This window comes from Nerophis lumbriciformis, linkage group LG06 (assembly GCF_033978685.3).
Source record: "Nerophis lumbriciformis linkage group LG06, RoL_Nlum_v2.1, whole genome shotgun sequence".
Classification (NCBI taxonomy): domain Eukaryota; kingdom Metazoa; phylum Chordata; class Actinopteri; order Syngnathiformes; family Syngnathidae; genus Nerophis; species Nerophis lumbriciformis.
This window is the reverse complement of record NC_084553.2, coordinates 982,751-1,003,445: the sequence shown is the minus strand read 5'-3', so window position 1 is coordinate 1,003,445 and position 20,695 is coordinate 982,751. Positions and strand designations below refer to the sequence as shown.

Here is a 20,695-nt window from a genome sequence, read left to right as displayed (position 1 = left end):
GTTATTGTGTTGCATCCATCTCCTTCCTCCCAGGCTGTTGTGTTACATCCATCTCCTTCCTCCCAGGCTGTTGTGTTACATCCATCTCCTTCCTCCCAGGCTGTTGTGTTACATCCATCTCCTTCCTCCCGGGCTGTTGTGTTACATCCATCTCCTTCCTCCCAGGTTGTTGTGTTGCATCCATCTCCTTCCTCCCAGGCTGTTGTGTTACATCCATCTCCTTCCTCCCAGGCTGTTGTGTTACATCCATCTCCTTCCTCCCAGGCTGTTGTGTTACATCCATCTCCTTCCTCCCAGGCTGTTGTGTTACATCCATCTCCTTCCTCCCGGGCTGTTGTGTTACATCCATCTCCTTCCTCCCAGGCTGTTGTGTTCCATCCATCTCCTTCCTCCCAGGTTGTTGTGTTACATCCATCTCCTTCCTCCCAGGCTGTTGTGTTCCATCCATCTCCTTCCTCCCGGGCTGTTGTGTTACATCCATCTCCTTCCTCCCAGGCTGTTGTGTTACATCCATCTCCTTCCTCTCAGACTGTTGTGTTACATCCATCTCCTTCCTCCCAGGCTGTTGTGTTACATCCATCTCCTTCCTCCCGGGCTGTTGTGTTACATCCATCTCCTTCCTCCCAGGCTGTTGTGTTCCATCCATCTCCTTCCTCCCAGGCTGTTGTGTTACATCCATCTCTTTCCTCCCAGGCTGTTGTGTTCCATCCATCTCCTTCCTCCCAGGCTGTTGTGTTCCATCCATCTCCTTCCTCCCAGGCTGTTGTGTTACATCCATCTCCTTCCTCCCGGGCTGTTGTGTTACATCCATCTCCTTCCTCCCGGGCTGTTGTGTTACATCCATCTCCTTCCTCCCAGGCTGTTGTGTTACATCCATCTCCTTCCTCCCAGGCTGTTGTGTTACATCCATCTCCTTCCTCCCGGGCTGTTGTGTTACATCCATCTCCTTCCTCCCGGGCTGTTGTGTTACATCCATCTCCTTCCTTCCAGGCTGTTGTGTTACATCCATCTCCTTCCTCCCGGGCTGTTGTGTTACATCCATCTCCTTCCTCCCGGGCTGTTGTGTTACATCCATCTCCTTCCTCCCAGGCTGTTGTGTTACATCCATCTCCTTCCTCCCGGGCTGTTGTGTTACATCCATCTCCTTCCTCCCAGGCTGTTGTGTTACATCCATCTCCTTCCTCCCAGGCTGTTGTGTTACATCCATCTCCTTCCTCCCAGGCTGTTGTGTTACATCCATCTCCTTCCTTCCACTGCTCAAAGAGTACAAACTGCTTCCAGTGGGAATGTTTGGCAGCGGCCCACTCTGCCACCCGGCTGACTTCTTGTGTGTGGGCGTGTCTCGCCGCTGACAGGGGGCGGAGCCGGCGTGACAGCGCAGGTAAATCTGCCATTGAGGGCCACCTCGGATGCAGAATACTAACTGAGCTGAGTCACTCGGGGAACTCCTCCTGCCACTTCAGTAAGAATGACTTCCTGTGGAGGAGACCCCCCGTCCGTTTCCACGGCGACGACTCTTTGAAGGCTTATAGTGTCCGCTGACAAGAGGCCTGTCCGGCCATGATTAATCGCTCGTTTTCAGCGTGAAATGCAACTTACGTCTGTCCTCACTTCCTGTCTCTGTGTCGCGCCTCAAGCGTGACGGGGACATATATTGATAAATGAGATCAATATACCCGAAATAAGCCGCTACTTTTTTTCCGACGCTAATTTATGGATTTTTCTTGGCTGACGGCCTTAATGCAAATCATTGTCATGCAACACTTCAAAAGAGACAACAATGGTGTGTTATTGTTTGTTTCATGGACCTTCCTTCTGTTTAGTGCTTTAAACCGGAAGTAGAAGTGTCGTGTGATGTCTGGAGGGGTGTTTTCATGCACATTTTTACGTGCTGTCGTAATGTCATCAAACTAGCGTTGTTAGCATTAGCTAATATGCTAACTTGTTTACAAGTGTCTGTGTTATTATTATTAACTTATTAACTTACAATGGCGTTATTGTTGTACTGTTTCAGTTTCACAAATTCCTCAGTAAATTCACCATGTTTGCTGTCCATAAAGACACTTAGTAATGTTTTATTACTATACATATTACTGTTTTATTACATTCCATATTACTGTTTTATTACATTCCATATTACTGTTTTATTACATTACATATTACTGTTTTATTACATTTCATATTACTGTTTTATTACATTACATATTACTATTTTATTACATTAAATATTACTGTTTTATTACATGGCATAATTACTGTTTTATTACATGACATATTACTGTTATTACATATTACTGTTTTATTACATTAATTATTACTGTTTTAATACATTGCATATTACTGTTTTATTACATTACATATTACTGTTATTACATATTACTGTTTTATTACATTACATATTACTGTTTTAATACATTGCATACTACTGTTTTATTACATTATATGTTATTGTTTTTACATATTACTGTTTTATTACATTACATATTACTGTTTTTACATATTACTGTTTTATTACATTACATATTACTGTTTTATTACATGACATATAACTGTTTTATTACATACTACTGTTATATTACATATTACTGTTATATTACATATTACTGTTTTATTACATGTTTCTGTTATATTACATGACATATTACTGTTATTACATATTACTATTTTATTACATTACATATTACTGTTTTATTACATGACATATTACTGTTGTATTACATAATACTGTTATATTACATATTACTGTTTTATTACATGTTACTGTTATATTACATTGCATATTACAAATTACTGTTATATTACATTACATATTTATTATCTTACTGTTATATTATACGTTGCAGTTATATTACATATTACTATTGCATGACATATTACTGTTAAATTTCGTTACATATTACTGTTAAATTTCATTACATATTACTGTTGCATTACATGTTACTGTTGTATTACATATTATTGTTTATTACATTACATATAACTATTTTATTACATATTACTGTTTTATTACATGACATATTACTGTTCTAGGACATGGTGTGGGACTCACACACGCAGATGGTGGCCAGCAGTCGTGTGGCAGCGTAGGGGGGCAGACAGTTCTGGAAGGCGGGCTGCAGCACGTAGTTGGCGAAGGTGAGGGCGATGACGGCCAGAGTGGTCGGGTACATGATGAGCACGGCGCTCCACAGCAACAGGAAGCTGCAACAACAACAACAACAACAACAGTCCACAAGGTCACCAAGGATTATTACCAACCTTTTAACAACACTCAGTAAAGGTTTGGGAACTGAGGAGACACATTTTGGACGTGGAATTCTTTCCCATTCTTGCTTGATGTACAGCTTAAGTTGTTCAACAGTCTCATATTTTAGCCTTCATACATTGTCAATGTCTGGACTACAGGCAGGCCAGTCTAGTACCCGCACTCTTTTACTATGAAGCCACGTTGATGTAACACGTGGCTTGGCATTGTCCTGCTGAAATAAGCAGGGGCGTCCATGGTAACGTTGCTTGGATGGCAACATATGTTGCATCATAGAGTTTTAACTTGCACTTACAGATGTAGCGACCAACTGTAGTTACTGACAGTGGTTTTCCGAAGTGTTCCCGAGCCCATGTGGTGATATCCTTTACACACCGATGTGGCTTTTTGATGACGTACCCCCCTGAGAGGTCGAAGGTTCGTAATATCATGGCTTCTTTCTTTCTCCAGATTCTCTGAGCCTTTTGATGATATTACGGAGCATAGATGGTGAAATCCCTAAATTCCTTGCAATAGCTGGTTGATAAATGTTGTTCTTAAACAAATTTGCTCAGGCATTTGTTGACAAAGTGGTGACAGGCTTGTAGGGATGACATAGCCTCCGTGTATTTTCCTGACCTAACGTATATTCCGCACTGTATAACGAATAATAACCTTGACTATACTTACATATATATGTATCTACATATAGCAGCATGGTAGAGTGCGTTTGCCTCACAATGAAAAGGTCTTGGGTTCGATCCCCAGGCTCGGGGTCTTTTTATGTAGAGTTTGCATGTTCTTGCATGGAATTATTGAGTCTGTTTAGTTGATTGGAGAGCTAGCTTGTGTCCATGACGGTGACTTTTGTTTTGTTTGATCAGCCGTTTTACTGCCTTGTTACAATTAAGGCATTTCCACAATATTTCTGTGTAAATAACTCATTTCACAATGTATATATCTGCAACTTGTGGCTAATATGTGGAAAAATATTATTTTCTTTCCAAAAGTGGGTGTGGCTTATATACCGGTGCGCTCTGTCGTCGGTAAAAAATACAGTGAGCATTTTCAAGTATCCAAATTGCTACAGAACTTTCCTCCGGAAGGTCTTATCTTCAATCAATCTTTTCCATGTAGTGTCAGATGAGGCGAGGTGAGGTGAGGCCTTTAATTCCAGGAACACCATGCCTACTGTCAAGCATGGTGGAGGTAGTATTATGCTCTGGGCCTGTTTTGCCGCCAATGGAACTGCTGCTTTACCGAGAGTAAATGGGACAATGAAAAAGGAGGATTACCTCCAAATTGTTCAGGATAGTACTGCAGTAGTATTGGCCATTTGAATGAGACCATGGTGGCCACTGATTGGATACAGTTACATCTGAACTTATCAAAAAAAAGACTTCCAGTTGGAGTAGAAAAGGCCTTGAAGATCTAAGAAGGTGCACGCTCTTATTTTGGTGACGGGGGTGGAGAAATGGAAAGGAAGCGCGTCTCACCCGACGAGTCCTCCGAAGATCTCGGTCACGTAGGAGTAGTCTCCCCCGGACTTGGGTATGGTGACGCCCAGCTCGGCGTAGCACATGGAGCCCAGGACGCAGATGCCGCCCCCGCACACCCAGACGATGAGCGACAGGCCCACCGAGCCGGCATGCTCCAGGACTCCTTTAGGGGACACGAAGATGCCCGAGCCGATGATGTTCCCTGTGGACGAGAATGTAACCAGGACTTCAATCAATCATGTGGAGTACAAGAGAAAATGAAGACATGTTTTTGACGCTCGCAGCTTTTTTACACGCATTATTAGGGGCGGTTGGTTGGAAACTGTACCGCGGAAATGGAGTGGCATTGAACGCATCGTTCTAAACACCACAACAGTTTAGTACTGAACTCTTAACCCTCATTTGTAAAAAAAAAAATAACATGCTTATTATACAAACAGTATTCGTACATCTTTAACACAGATTTTTATACTGTCTTCAGAGATTCAGTTTTTTTTGGTGGTACTCGAAACCTTTCTGGGTACCTGCGAAAGGGTGTTCAGCATGGTTAGAAAAATAGTGACAGAGAATAGAACAAGGATGGACAATTCAGCCCTTAACTCAACAATGAGTAGATGAGTGTTATGTGTGTGTGTATATGTGTAAATAAATGAACACTGAAATTCAAGTATTTCTTTTATTTATATATATATATATATAAAATAAATATATATATAGCTAGAATTCACAGAAAGTCAAGTATTTCTTATATATGTATATATATATATATATATATATATATATATATAATAAAATAAATATATATATAGCTAGAATTCACTGAAAGTCAAGTATTTCTTATATATATATATATATATATAATAAAATAAATATATATATAGCTAGAATTCACTGAAAGTCAAGTATTTCTTTTATATATATATATATATATATATGATAAAATAAATATATATATAGCTAGAATTCACTGAAAGTCAAGTATTTCTTATATATATATATATATATATAATAAAATAAATATATATATAGCTAGAATTCACTGAAAGTCAAGTATTTCTTATATATATATATATATATATATATATATATATATATATATATATATAATAAAATAAATATATATATAGCTAGAATTCACTGAAAGTCAAGCATTTCTTATATATATATATATATATATATATATATATAATAAAATAAATATATATATAGCTAGAATTCACTGAAAGTCAAGTATTTCTTATATATATATATATATATATATATATGATAAAATAAATATATATATAGCTAGAATTCACTGAAAGTCAAGTATTTCTTATATATATATATATATATATATATATATATATATATATATATATATATATATATATATATGATAAAATAAATATATATATAGCTAGATTTCACTGAAAGTCAAGTATTTCTTATATATATATGTAATAAAATAAATATATATATAGCTAGAATTCACTGAAAGTCAAGTATTTTTTATATATATATATAATAAAATAAATATATATATAGCTAGAATTCACTGAAAGTCAAGTATTTCTTATATATATATATATATATATATATATATATATATATATATATATATATATATATATATATATATATAATAAAATAAATATATATATAGCTAGAATTCACTGAAAGTCAAGTATTTCTTATATATATATATATATATATATATATATATATATGAAATACTTGACTTGGTTAATTCTAGCTGTAAATATACTCCTCCCCTCTTAGCCCCGCTCCCAACCACGCCCCCGCCCCACCCCGACCACGCCCCCCCACCTCCCAAAATCGGAGGTCTCAAGGTTGGCAAGTATGATAAATGAAAACATGAAAGTAGAGAAACGTGAGTCAAACATTGTATGCAGGTTTAGCAGCAGGAAGTTAGAGCGGTGCTATAAAGGGTGAGCGCGGCTAAGGTGGCGTGGTATTAGCGGTCTTTACAGACTGACAGTCTGACTACAGTCCCTTTGGGAAAAAAAATCCTAAAAACCTTTTCCTCTTTTATCCACCATTTCTTCATTTGGACTTTCTCTCTTCATTCCATGCAAGGAATCAACCAAACTTGATAGTGGATACTGTCACCTGATTGGCTGTTAGCGTGTCACGTGATCACTTCCTGCGTTATATATATTGATCAGTCACCTGATGATGCTCGCTGCTGACTTTGAAAAACAAACAGGATTCAGTTCTTGAGGAAGAACTGGATGTGGGAGCGAGGAGCCGCTGCCAGGCGAAGGAGGAAGGAGACCTTTCAGAATAGTAATGGCGTCTCAGCCACAAACCAGCGGGGGGGCATTTAGTCCTTTGTGACTTGGATTTATGACCTTTCCTTCCTCCTTCCTCCTTCCTCTGGCTCGCATCCTTCTTCTTGTGGCACCAGCTCGGCCGGGATGAAACAATTCCGCGTCGGGTCGCTCCGACTGAACCGAGGCAAGAGCCCACTGGCGCCACCTGCTGGGCACGTTTGTCATGGCGCCATTGGTCCAGTCGGACCGGTCAATATGAGCCCAGTGAAGAAAATCCAAGTTACTGCAGTATTATACATACTTTGGTAGGAAGGTACTCAGTAGCTCGACTTAATCAAGTTGCTCCTTCTTTAGACCGTGAACGTTGTATTTACTGTAAATTCCGGTTACTTTTTTTCCTACGCTCTGCACCCCGTGGCTTATAAAACGGTGCAGCTAATTCATACTTGCCAACCTTGAGACCTCCGATTTCGGGAGGTGGGGGTGAGGGGGCGGGGGTGGGCGTGGTCGGGGTGGGACGGGGGCGTGGGACGGGAGCGTGGCTAAAAGGGGAGGAGTATATTTACAGCTAGAATTCAAGTCAAGTATTTCATATATATATATATATATATATATATATATATATATATATATATATATATATATATATATATATATATATATATATATATATATGTCTTAATAAGGTTATCCAAAAAATAGTGCTCGATACCGTAGTAGAGCGCAATTGTGTGCTGGATGCAATTCTTGCATCCAGCACACCTTACAATAGTGGTAATAAAAGATGCAACCTATGCTTGAAGGAGAAACTGTTTATTATTTACCGTCCAGACCTGTCATCCCTCAACAAGCGCAGCGAAATTGTAACAGCATGCCGCCATAGACGGAAACACCTCCTAGGTAACACATGAGCCAATCACCACGCTCCTAGGCCAGCCTGTACCCACCCACTCTGTGCCCTATATAAACCATGGTATGCGAATGCTCCCATTAAAATCTCCTGACGATTGAGGGTACCCCCCCTCATGAAACAGGCCTGTAGAGATGAAATAGTCTTGTGATTTTTTCCCACACATACATATATATATATATATACGTATATATGTATTTATTTTATTATATATATATATATATATATATATATATATATATATATATATATATATACCGTATTTTCCGCACTATAAGGCGCATCTAAAAACCACAATTTTTCTCAAAAGCTGACAGTGCGCCTAATAACCCGGTGCGCTTTATTACGATTCATTTTCATAAAGTTTCGGTCTCGCAACTTCGGTAAACAGCCGCCATCTTTTTTCCCGGTAGAACAGGAAGCGCTTCTTCTTCTACGCAAGCAACCGCCAAGGAAAGCACCCGCCCCCATAGAACAGGAAGCGCTTCACCCGCCCCCATAGAACAGGAAGCGCTTCACCCGCCCCCATAGAACAGGAAGCGCTTCACCCGCCCCCGGAAGAAGAAGAAAAAACGCGCGGATATCACCGTACGTTTCATTTCCTGTTTACATCTGTAAAGACCACAAAATGGCTCCTACAAAGGACAAGGATCCGGTTCATAAAAAGACGCAATCTCTCCATCCGCACACGGATTACTACCGTATTTCACAGCAACTGATATTCCTGTGAACCGCACTGTGGAACGGGAGCACGTACGGTGAATATTCGCACCACAGGGAATGAGAAGTCATCCTTCACTGTGGTTCTAGCTTGCCATGCTAACTTCCACCCATGGTGATATTCAAAAGGAAGACCTTGCCAAAAGAGACCTTTCCAGCCGGCGTCATCATAAAAGCTAACTCGAAGGGATGGATGGATGAAGAAAAGATGAGCGATGAAGAAAAGATGAGCGAGTGGTTAAGGGAAGTTTACGCGAAGAGGCCGGGTGGCTTTTTTCACACAGCTCCGAAGGCGAACACACCTTCACTAAGACGGGCAGATAGCGCCGGTCGACATACGCCAACATCTGCCAGTGGATCGTAAATGCCTGGGCAGATAGTTTCGGTCACAACTGTGGTCCGAGCTTTCCGGAAGGCAGGATTCACAGAACTGCTGCACAACAACAGCGACACTGAATCCGATGACTTCGACGAGGCGGAGCCGGCCATTTTTGGATCCCACGCTTGCGCAACTTTTCAATTCGGACACCGAAGACGAAGAATTCGAAGGATTTACGAATGAAGAATAACTTCAGAAGGTGAGCGCTATGTTTATTTTGTGTGTTGTGACATTAACGTTCGAGCAACATTATGTTGCTATTTATTGCTCTACACCATTTTGAATTTTACTATGTTTGTGATTGCACATTTGCGTACATTTTGGGACAGAGTTGTTAGAACGCTGGTTTTCAATATATTATTAAAGTTTGACTGAACTATCTGACTGTTTTTTTGACATTCACTTTAGCGCAGCGTTTTTTTGACATTCACTTTAGCGCAGCGTAGGCGCGGCTTTTAGTCCGGGGCGGCTTATTGGTGGACAAAATTATGAAATATGTAATTCATAGAAGGTGCGGCTAATAATCCGGTGCGCCTTATAGTGCGGAAAATACGGTATATATAAGAAATACTTGACGTTTAGTGAATTCTAGCTATATATATATATACGTATATATATATATATATATATATATATATATATATATATATATATACGTATATATATATAGCTAGAATTCACTGAACGTCAAGTATTTCTTATATATATATATATATATATATATATATATATATATATAATAAAATAAATACATATATACGTATATATATATATATAATGAAATAAATAAATATATATATATATATATATATTTTATTATATATATATATACACGTATATATGTATTTATTTTATTATATATATATATATATACACGTATATATGTATTTATTTTATTATATATATATATATATATATATATATACATACGTATATATATATATATATATAGCTAGAATTCGCTGAACGTCAAGTATTTCTTATATATATATATATATATATATATAATAAAATAAATACATATATACGTATACATATATATATATATATATAATAAAATAAATATATATATATATATTTATTTTATTATATATATATATACACGTATATATGTATTTATTTTATTATATATATATACACGTATATATGTATTTATTTTATTTAATTTTATATATATATATATATATATATATATATATATATATATATATATATATATATATATATATATATATATAAAATAAATACTTGAATTTCAGTGTTCATTTATTTACACATATACACACACATAACACTCATCTACTCATTGTTGAGTTAAGGGTTGAATTGTCCATCCTTGTTCTATTCTCTGTCACTGTTTTTCGAACCATGCTGAACACCCTCTCTGATGATGCATTGCTGTGTGGCACGCACAAAAAGTGCTTTCATCAAATGCACTAGATGGCAGTATTGTCCTGTTTAAGAGTGTCACAACATTGCTGTTTACGGCAGACGAACTGCTTTACGGTAGACCAAAACGTGACTGCTGTTGTTGTGTGTTGTTGCCGCGCTGGGAGGACGTTAATGAAACTGCCTCACAATAAACCCACATAAGAAACCAAGAACTCGCCCTCCATCATTCTACAGTTATAACGTGATTGGGCAGGTATGCTGTTTATATTGTGGGTTAGCGGACTCAGGTCGTCCGCCTGAATTTCGGGAGATTTTCGGGAGAAAATTTGTTTTGGGAGAGGCGCTGAATTTCGGGAGTCTCCCGGAAAATCCGGGAGTGTTGGCAAGTATGAGCTAATTTATGGCTTTTTCTTGGCTATAATGCAAATAGTTGTCATTCACACTGAATAGGTGCGTTATTATTTGTGCTATGGCGCTACCTTTTTGGACAAGTTCCGGAACCCGAAGTAGAATTGTCAGTCATGGCGTTTCTATTGGTAAGGATTCTTCATTCATCACTCCAAGCAAGAGTTTTACAATATAACTAAAACTATTTATGCTTACTAAAGCTACCCATGTCGAAGCAAATCCCATAGGGGTGATGAAAGGATGCTCAGCGCCTGAGAGCTGCGGCCTGCCACCATGACCCCGCACTCCCTTCCCTCTGTTGCTAGATATCTGGAGATGTACGTTGTAATATCTACATGAGCTTTGCTATGGAGGTTTTTTCCCACCCCAGACTGGGCCCCCTTAGGAGCCCAGTCTAGATTGTATTTTTTTACTCATCCTTCCCCAGCGTTTTACCTTTTTCCCCATCTTTTTACGGGGCGCCTTATGGCGACCCATCAGCGTTCCTGTTCTGTAACCCTGTACACTGTTTGTTTGTCTAATCTTGAACGGGTTTGTGCTGAAAACTGTCAAAACGTGGACTATGGTGTGTTTGTTTTCCCGAGATGCAAGTAAAGCTGGACTGGTCATGGCGTGCAGGTAAATACATATTTATTTATAACACTCAAAGGAACAAAAAGTGCGCTCAAGGCGGATGTACAAACTTGACTAACGAAACAAAAAGACTTGCACGTGGGCAAAAAACTGTGAACAATTAAACAAAAACACTAACTGTGGCATTAATAAACAAAAAAACGTACTTGGCATGTACTAAGAAGTGCGCAGAGGTAAGAGTGTGACAGGGGTATGAATGCGGGATGTCGCCAGAAAGACAAACTGAAAACAATGAACTTAAATACTACAGACATGATTAACGAAAACAGGTGCATGACTCAAAACGTGAAACAGGTGCGTGACGTGACAGGTGAAAACTAATGGTTGCCACGGAAACAAGACAAGGGAGTGAAAAGCCAGAAACTAAAGAGTCCAATAACTAAACAAAACAAAACATGACTAATACAAAACATGGTCACACAGACATGACAGAAAACAAAGTTTCGTTGAACTTGTGCAATGACAATAAAGACCTATCCTATCCTATCCTATCCTATCCATGTGTGATAGTAGTGTTTTCATGCATATTTGTACGTGCTATCGTAATGTAATCAAGCTAGCGTCGTTAGCATTAGCTCATATGCTAACATGTCTATAAGTGTCTGTGTTAGTGTTATTAACTTACATTGATTGATTGATTGAAACTTTTATTAGTAGGTTGCACAGTGAAGTACATATTCCGTACAATTGACCACTAAATGGTAACACCCCAATAAGTTTTTCAACTTGTTTAAGTCGGGGTCCACGTTAATCAATTCATTCTTTTTGTATTGTTTCAGTTTCACAAATTCCTCAGTAAATTCACCAAAACGTCAGTGAGGAGTTATTGAGTCAGTCCATGACGATGACTTCTGTTTTGTTTGATCAGCCGTTTTACTGCTGTGCTACAGACATACTTGCCAACCCTCCCGAATTTAACCAGGAGACTCCCGAATTTGAGTGCCTCTCCCCGGGACAACCATTCTCCCGAATTTCTCCCGATTTCCAGCCGGACTTAAGGCACGCCCCCTCCAGGTCCGTGCGGACCTGAGTGAGGACAGCCTGTCGTCACGTCCGCTTTTCCTCCATATAAACAGCGTGCCGGCCCAGTCATGTCATAACATCTAGGGCTTTTGGAGAGTGCACAACTGCGCACACAACAAGAAGGAGACGAAGCAGAAGAACGAAGAAGACGCAGTCATGGCGACGACGAGTGACAGAGAATAGAACGAGGATGGACAATTCAGCCCTAAACCCACTCCTTTCCTGCAAATTAAATTTCACAGATGCTGCCCATACCTATGCTCCTTCCAAGGTTGTGCTACTGGCTGCAAAGCATTGCACTTTCAAATACAACAATGAGTAGAGAGGACACTGAAATTCAAGTATTTCTTTTATTTATATATATATATATATATATATATATATATATATATATATATATATATATATATATATATATATATATATATATATATATATATATAAAAATATATATATATATATATATATATATATATATATATAAATATATATATATATATATATATATATATATATATATATATAATAAAATACATACATATATATATATACAGTATATATATATATATATATATATACAGTATATATATATATATATATATATATATATATATATATATATATATATATATATATATATATATATATATATATATATATATATATATATATATATATATATATATTTGAGCCCCCCTAAAATAGGCCTAACAACTCCAATGAATGAATGAATCAAACATTCAAGCCTTGAAGTAGCAAGAGAAAGTGTATGAATAAAAGGTTAATTATTGCTCAGTTTGCTACACTGATGAACGCTTATATAACTTAATAGTGCAAAATCAACTTTCAAAAAACAAACGAAAAAACATCAATGGTATATTAAATACAATTTCAATAAAACATTTAATGCTCTTTTCTATTTGCAGCCTTCTGAGGTAAATATCAACATTAACTTGTGGGGCGGGGTTTGGTGTTAGCGGGAGGTGTGTATTGTAGCGTCCCGGAAGAGTTAGTGCTGCAAGGGGTTCTGGGTATTTGTTCTGTTGTGTTAAGGTGCGGATGTTCTCCCGAAATGTGTTTGTCATTCTCGTTTGGTGTGGGTTCACAGTGTGGCGCATATTTGTAACAGTGTTAAAGTTGTTTATACGGCCACCCTCAGTGTGACCTGTATGGCTGTTGACCAAGTATGCTTTGCATTCACTTGTGTGTGTGTGTAAAGCCGCATTTGGTATGTGACTGGGCCGGCACGCTGTTTGTATGGAGGAAAAGTGGACGTGACGACAGGTTGTAGAGGGCGTTGAAGGCAGTGCCTTTGAGGCACGCCCCCAATAATGTTGGAGATATTGCCTCAAGGGCCAAATGAAATTACACAGCTGGCCAAATTTGGCCCGCGGGCCAGAGTTTGACACCCATGCCTTAGGGGATCTGCTCCAATTTTGTTGTTCTTTAAACCTGTTCACTGTAATAATGACAATAAAACTGTATTCTATTCTATTCTATTGTTACAGACACCGTTTAAAAACAATTAAGGTGTATAAATAAACATTGACAAAGTATTTCTGTGTGAATAACTCAAACCATAACGTATATATCTGTGACTTATAGTCCAGTTTTAGTCATAATTCTTGCGCTGAAGAATTTTCTCAGACTTCTCCTGTTGGTTTGATATTGTCATTACTGCCACAAGTGGTGGAAGAGTGTATTACAACTGAGTACCGCTGCGGAAAATTCTTTAATTTCAACAATTTTATAACATAAAAGTTGCATCATGGCTACAAAGTGTGTTTTACTAGATTACTCGATTAATCGAACAAATTAATCCATAGAAGATTTGATTACTAAATAAAAATAAAAAAAGATGGTCCCTACTAGGGGAAATTTTAGCTTAAAAAAAAATTCACATTGAAAAATTCATACTGATGTTGGGTTTGTAATTTTTTTTTTTGGATGTCAAATAATGACAACATTGAAGATGCTTTGAAAATGATACAAAATGAGTGAGCAGCTGGGGAAATATGACAAATAATATTATTTTATGTTTGGAAATAATATGGCAGTGATTTCATGTATTACATTATGTTTTGATCTGTTATAAAAAATAATATCGAATAATGTTTTGTGACCGACGGTGTCAAATATGATACAAATTGAAAATCATACATGGAAATTGACTTTTGTAAAAAAAAACAAAAAAACATTGATTTGTTGAAAAGGACCCATGTAAGGTCCAGTTTCAAATAATTGGAATTATCTGTCAAAAACTTTACTGGTTCAGGCTTTTAAAGCGTTCAACATGTATTATTGTTGGACCGTCAGGGTCACATTGTTTTGTTAAAGTGTGGTTACTCTCCAAGGAACAGTTCTTATGCTACCATGGCAACGGTAATCAACAATTCTCCCGACGGGGTTCCATCACAGTGCAGGTTGGAAGGACAGAAACGAAAGCATAATTTAGTAGTTATGTATACATATATATATATACATATATAAATAAAATAAATACTTGAATTTCAGTGTTCATTTATTTACACATATATACACACATAACGCTCCTCTACTCATTGTTGTATTTGAAAGTGCAATGCTTTGCAGCCAGTAGCACAGCCTTGGAAGGAGCATAGGTATGGGCAGCATCTGTGAATTTTAATTTGAGTTTAGGGATGAATTGTCCATCCTCGTTCTATTCTCTGTCACTATCTTTCTAACCATGCTCAACACCCTCTCTGATGACTTGCAGTGTTGGGTTGGTTACTGAAAACCAGTAACTAGTTACAGTTACTAGTTACTTTATTTCAAAAGTAACTCAGTTACTAACTCAGTTACCAAAAAGTAATGCGTTACTGTGAAAAGTAACTATTTAGTTACTTCTTTCCCCCCCCCCCCTTTTTTTTAAGGCTCCCATTAATGCCCTTTTAGCCTTCATTTCAGTACTGTTATTGCACTGGAGAATAATACAATGTGTTGATCAACTTTGCATCACTGAACTCAGAAAGCAATGTGCTCTACATACAACACACAAAGACAAAGATATGTTTCAAAGGGCCAATTTATTTCAGGCCAGAACAAATTGACAAAACTATTTTAAATAGCTGCAACATAATGGCACTTTAACTTTAACTTTAAGTAGATAGGATCTTTGATCCAAGACACAGCTTACATTTAACTAAAATGTTATTTTCTTTGTGCTCGACAAAAGAAAAGTATTGAGAATATCTCCATGTTAAGAAACTCGACTTCTGGCTTCTCCATGATGTCTTGTTAGTTGTTATGAGAGTAGCGTATGTGTGTGTGTGTGGCCCTTTAAGATATGACAGCATGTGAGGTGAGTGACGTCAGTGAGAGAGGTGAGCGAGCGGAGACAGTGAGTGCGTGCAGGTGCTCTAGCTTGGTGGATGGCTGCGTCCAATAAAGTCACAAAGTTGCAACAAACCGCCCGTCTTGTCATTCACCCTCAGCTGTAAAGACCCACTGCCGGGTAAAGTGAAGGTTGTTAGCGCCGAAGACGTACATAGGCCCTGGAGGAACGTCTCCCCTGCGCTCCTCAACTGCGGTATGGTAGTCCCCCCCCCCGCCCCCACCCACACAAAGCACGCCTTTTCTTTTCCACTGCAGCGCTGCAATAAAACACACTCAGATCTTCTGTTTCTAGCCGATACTACATGAAAAAGTAACGTAAAATAACGCAGTAACGCATCATGTAGTAACGGTAACTGAGTTACTGAATATAAAAAATAAGGCGTTAGATTACTAGTTACCGCCGAAACTAACGGCGTTACTTTGTAACGCGTTAGTCCCAACACTGCTTGCAAGCGTACTTCTTCTTCTTACTCGTCGTCGCCATGATTGTGTCTTCTTCGTTCTTCTGCTTGGTCTCCTCCTTGTTGTGTGTGCAGTTGTGTACTCTCCAAAAGCCCTAGATGTTATGACGTGAGTGGGCCGGCACGCTGTTTATATGAAGGAAAAGCGGACGTGACGACAGGCTGTCCTCACTCAGGTCCGCATGGACCTGGAGGGGGCGTGCCTTGTTGTCCGGCTGGAAATCGGGAGAAATTGGGGAGAATGGTTGTCCCGGGAGATTTTCGGGAGAGGCACTGAGATTCGGGAGTCTCCCGGAAAATTGGGGAAGGTTGGCAAGTATGGTTATAAGTGACCAGACGCCCGAGTTCAAAACTAGGAATATAATCCCAGAGAAGGGAAAAAACGGTCAGCTATTTTTAAATTGAAGAAACAATATGATGAGGTTATATATACATGCTACATAAACAATGTATGAATACATTAGATATCTATATATCTTAGGGACCTATAGACTGTATCTAACCTAACACTAACTGTAACCCTAACCCTGACCCCTAACCCTAAACCCTAACCCCTAACCCTAACGATAAACCTAACCCTAACCCTGATGCTAGCGCTAACACTAACCCCAAACCCAACCCCAAACCTAACCCTAACCCAACCCTAATCCCAACCCTAACCTTAACACTAACGCTAAACCATAACCCTAACCCTGACACAACCCTAACCCTAACCCCAACCCTAACACATCCTAACCCTAACCTCTAACCCTAACCTTAACCCTAACCCTAACTGTAACCCTAACCCTAAATCTAAACCTAACCCTCACCCCTAACACAACCCTAACCCTAACAATAACCCTAACGCTAAGCCTAACCCTAACGCTAGAACTAACGCTAAGCATAACCCTAACGCTAGAGCTAACGCTAACCCTAACGCTAACCCTAATGCCCAAACCTAACCCTTATGCCCAACCCTAACCCCAACCCTAACCCTAACCCCAACTCTAAACCTAACCAACCCCAACCCTAACACAACCCTAACCCTCTAACCCTAACACTAACGCTAAACCATAACCCCAACCCCAACCCTAACCCAACCCTAACCCTACCAAAACCCTAACGCTAAACCATAATCCTAACACAAACCCAAATCCTAACCCTAACCCAACCCTAACCCTAAACCTAACCCCTAACCCAACCCTAACCCTAACCCTAACACTAAACCATAATCCTAACACAAACCCAAATCCTAACCCTAACACAACCCTAACCCTAAACCTAACCCCTAACCCAACTCTAACCCTAACCCTAACCCAACTCTAACCCTAAACCATAATCCTAACACAAACCCAAATCCTAACCCTAACCCTAACCCTAAACCTAACCCCTAACTCAACCCTAACCCTAACCCTAACCCTAACCCAAACCCTAACACAACCCTAACCCTAACCCAAATCCTAACCCTAACACAACCCTAACCTTAAACCTAACCCCGAACCCAACCCTAACCCTAACCCAACCCTAACCCTAACACAACTCTAACCCTAACACTAACGCTAAACCATAATCCTAACACAAACCCAAATCCTAACCCTAACACAACCCTAACCCTAAACCTAACCCCTAACCCAACCCTAACCCTAACCCTAACCCAAACCCTAACACAACCCTAACCCTAACCCTAACCCAAATCCTAACCCTAACACAACTTAAACCTAACCCCGAACCCAACCCTAACCCTAACCCAACCCTAACCCAACCCTAACACAACTCTAACCCTAACCCTCTAACCCTAACACTAACGCTAAACCATAATCCTAACACAAACCCAAATCCTAACCCTAACACAACCCTAACCCTAAACCTAACCCCTAACCCAACCCTAACCCTAACCCTATCGCTAAAAAGCATACACAATCTGTGTAAATATATTAGTCTGTGGGTAAAAGGACTTGAAAGGACTCGAAACTCAAAATGCAGGACTTGGGACTTGAGCTGAGACTTTCCAGTTTTGACTCTGGACTTGACTCGGGACTTGCCTGTCTTGACTCGGGACTTGAGGGCAAAGACTTGAGACTTGCAAAACAATGACTCGGTCCCACGTCTGGGACTTGGTGAGAAGCGTTTGGGAACCAATAGACGATAAATGTTTCTTCTTGCCTCGGGCGTCTTTTTGCAAACTGTCCCTCAACAACACCCGTGCACAAGAAGCAACTAATGGGCGCCTGTGATCCAATAGGAAGGAGGACGCGGTGCACGCCATGACCACAAAGGTCATCAGCTGTGAGCGTCCACTAACGATGCGGCCCCAGCGAGCGTGTTCATCTTCCATTGTGGCGGCCGCGGTGAGACGCTTACGCAACATTTGTTATGTCACACATTTTTGGGGCCGCCGACGCATGACTCATACGTCCCCTGCAGTGGACGTGTCTGTGGAAGTCTGACAAGAGCTGGGCCCACGTCTCCGGAGCCCACCTGCAGTCTGCTTCGGTGTCAACTTACCAAACCAGTACTGAGAAATGTTCAGGCTTGAACCAAAACCATCTGCACACACCCACACCTCCACCCACACCCACACCCACACCTCCCTGCCTGAGGGGGAACTCCAAAGTGGTTCAACTGCTTTGGTCTACTTGTGTAAAGCTCAGTCTCCATGTGTATATAAATATATACACATTAGTGTTGTCCCGATACTAATATTTTGGTACCGGTACCGGTACCAAAAAATAGACAACTTGTCCTTTAGTAGTAAGTAAACAAAGAAAGACTCCTAATTAGTCGTATGCAGTAACATATCGTGTCATTTATACACCTATTATTTTCTACACATTATTAAGGAGAAGTGGACCGGTACTTTTCAGAGGCGGTATAGTACAGAATATGATTCATTAAAATGGCGGTACTATACTAATACCGGTACATACCTGCCAACTTTTGAAATCAGAAAAACCTAGTAGCCAGGGTCCAAGGGCCACAGGCCCCGGTAGGTCCAGGACAAAGTCCTGGTGGAGGGTTCAGGGCTTCGCCCCCCCCCGACGCAAAATGATTATTAGCATTCAGACAGGTTAAAATGTTGCTAAAACCATCACTTTTCTATCAGTCACAGTGACTTCTCAAAACAAAAATATTACAGCAAAAATCATATGGGTTGATTGACATGTTTATTCTGTAAGCTAACTTCAATAGTTTGAAATTATTTTGACAGTTAATGCCAGTTATCCTGTCAACCTTTCACAAGACTTCAATTTGTTCATTGAAAGTATAAACACTTTTTACAGTAAACAAATGGTAAAACAGTACTAAACAATTCCATTAAAAAAAAAAAAATTGGTGTCATTATTAACTTTCTGTCCAAGCTTGTATAATCTACTGCCTTGTTCAATTGTAAAAAATATTCTGTGCCTAAAATTCACATTTCTATCACAATTATCATACTGTAAACATGGTAAGCTAACTTCATTAAAATTAATAGTCCTGTCAATAGCATGGAATTACAATTCAAATGTAGTTTTTTTGTAAGCCTTTCAAAAGAATTCAAAATATGAAAAAATAATGAAAATTAATTGAAGCCATCAGACACTTGAAAAGTGGCACATCACATCTCTAATGTAATCATTTGAACTTTTCAACAGAAATAGCACTGCAAAAATATTAAGGACATACTTCTGTATTTTGGTAGTTATGCTGTCAACATTTAACAAGATTTCTTCAACTTGGACTTGAAAGCATAAATAGTATAAACACTTTTAACAGTACAATTGCGCACCAAACACGAAGCAAGGCCAAAGCGCATGCATGGTGCAGGAGAACAAAGGACTTCTTTCATTTAAGGTGTGTGATAAACCATCAAACTCATTCGTTAAAAGGACTCTATAGTAATATAAAGCGAGTTTTTCTGGACATTATCATGCAAGAAAAGTTTATTTTTGGGACCGCGATCACCGCGTAATGATTTTTAAAGGTTGCATTACAAACATTTAACTGTCCCATGTGATCAGCCAGTGCGATTGGAAGTCCATGCTCAATTATTGCCTCCGTAAATAAAACTTCGGCATTTATCACAAAGAATCTGTTTGGGCGACGAAAAACGTTGAAAGTTTTCCACTTGTATCGCTAGCAACGGCATTAGACTTGTGTTTTTTTTGTCCCAACGTGGTCTTTTACATCGCTAATTCCTCCGTGTCCGATCGAAAAATCTTGTCTGCACAAGGTGCAATTCGCGTAGTTTTCACCCTTTTTTTTTTTTAATTAATGAAAAACCGTATTTTTTATCACTGCAACCGTAACCCGGAATAGGTTGATGAAAACCGTACGAATTACGGGAAAACCGGAGTAGTTGGCAGGTATGCCGGTATACCGTACAACCCTAATACACATTTATAAGCACGCAGTGAAAAATATATATATACAT

General features: G+C 39.0%; 1 protein-coding gene across 1 annotated transcript in view; it reads right to left on the bottom strand.

Annotated features, from left to right (window-relative positions):
• Window positions 1–20,695, bottom strand: part of LOC133608235 (asc-type amino acid transporter 1-like) — an 86,516-nt gene that overhangs the window by 34,275 nt on the left and 31,546 nt on the right. Inside the window, exons 2-3 of the mRNA XM_061963439.1 lie at window positions 4,741–4,945; window positions 3,050–3,201 (exon numbers count right to left, since the gene is read on the bottom strand). Of these exons, the coding sequence (XP_061819423.1) occupies window positions 3,050–3,201; window positions 4,741–4,945 (357 nt within the window). The remainder of the gene's footprint in view (window positions 1–3,049; window positions 3,202–4,740; window positions 4,946–20,695) is intronic.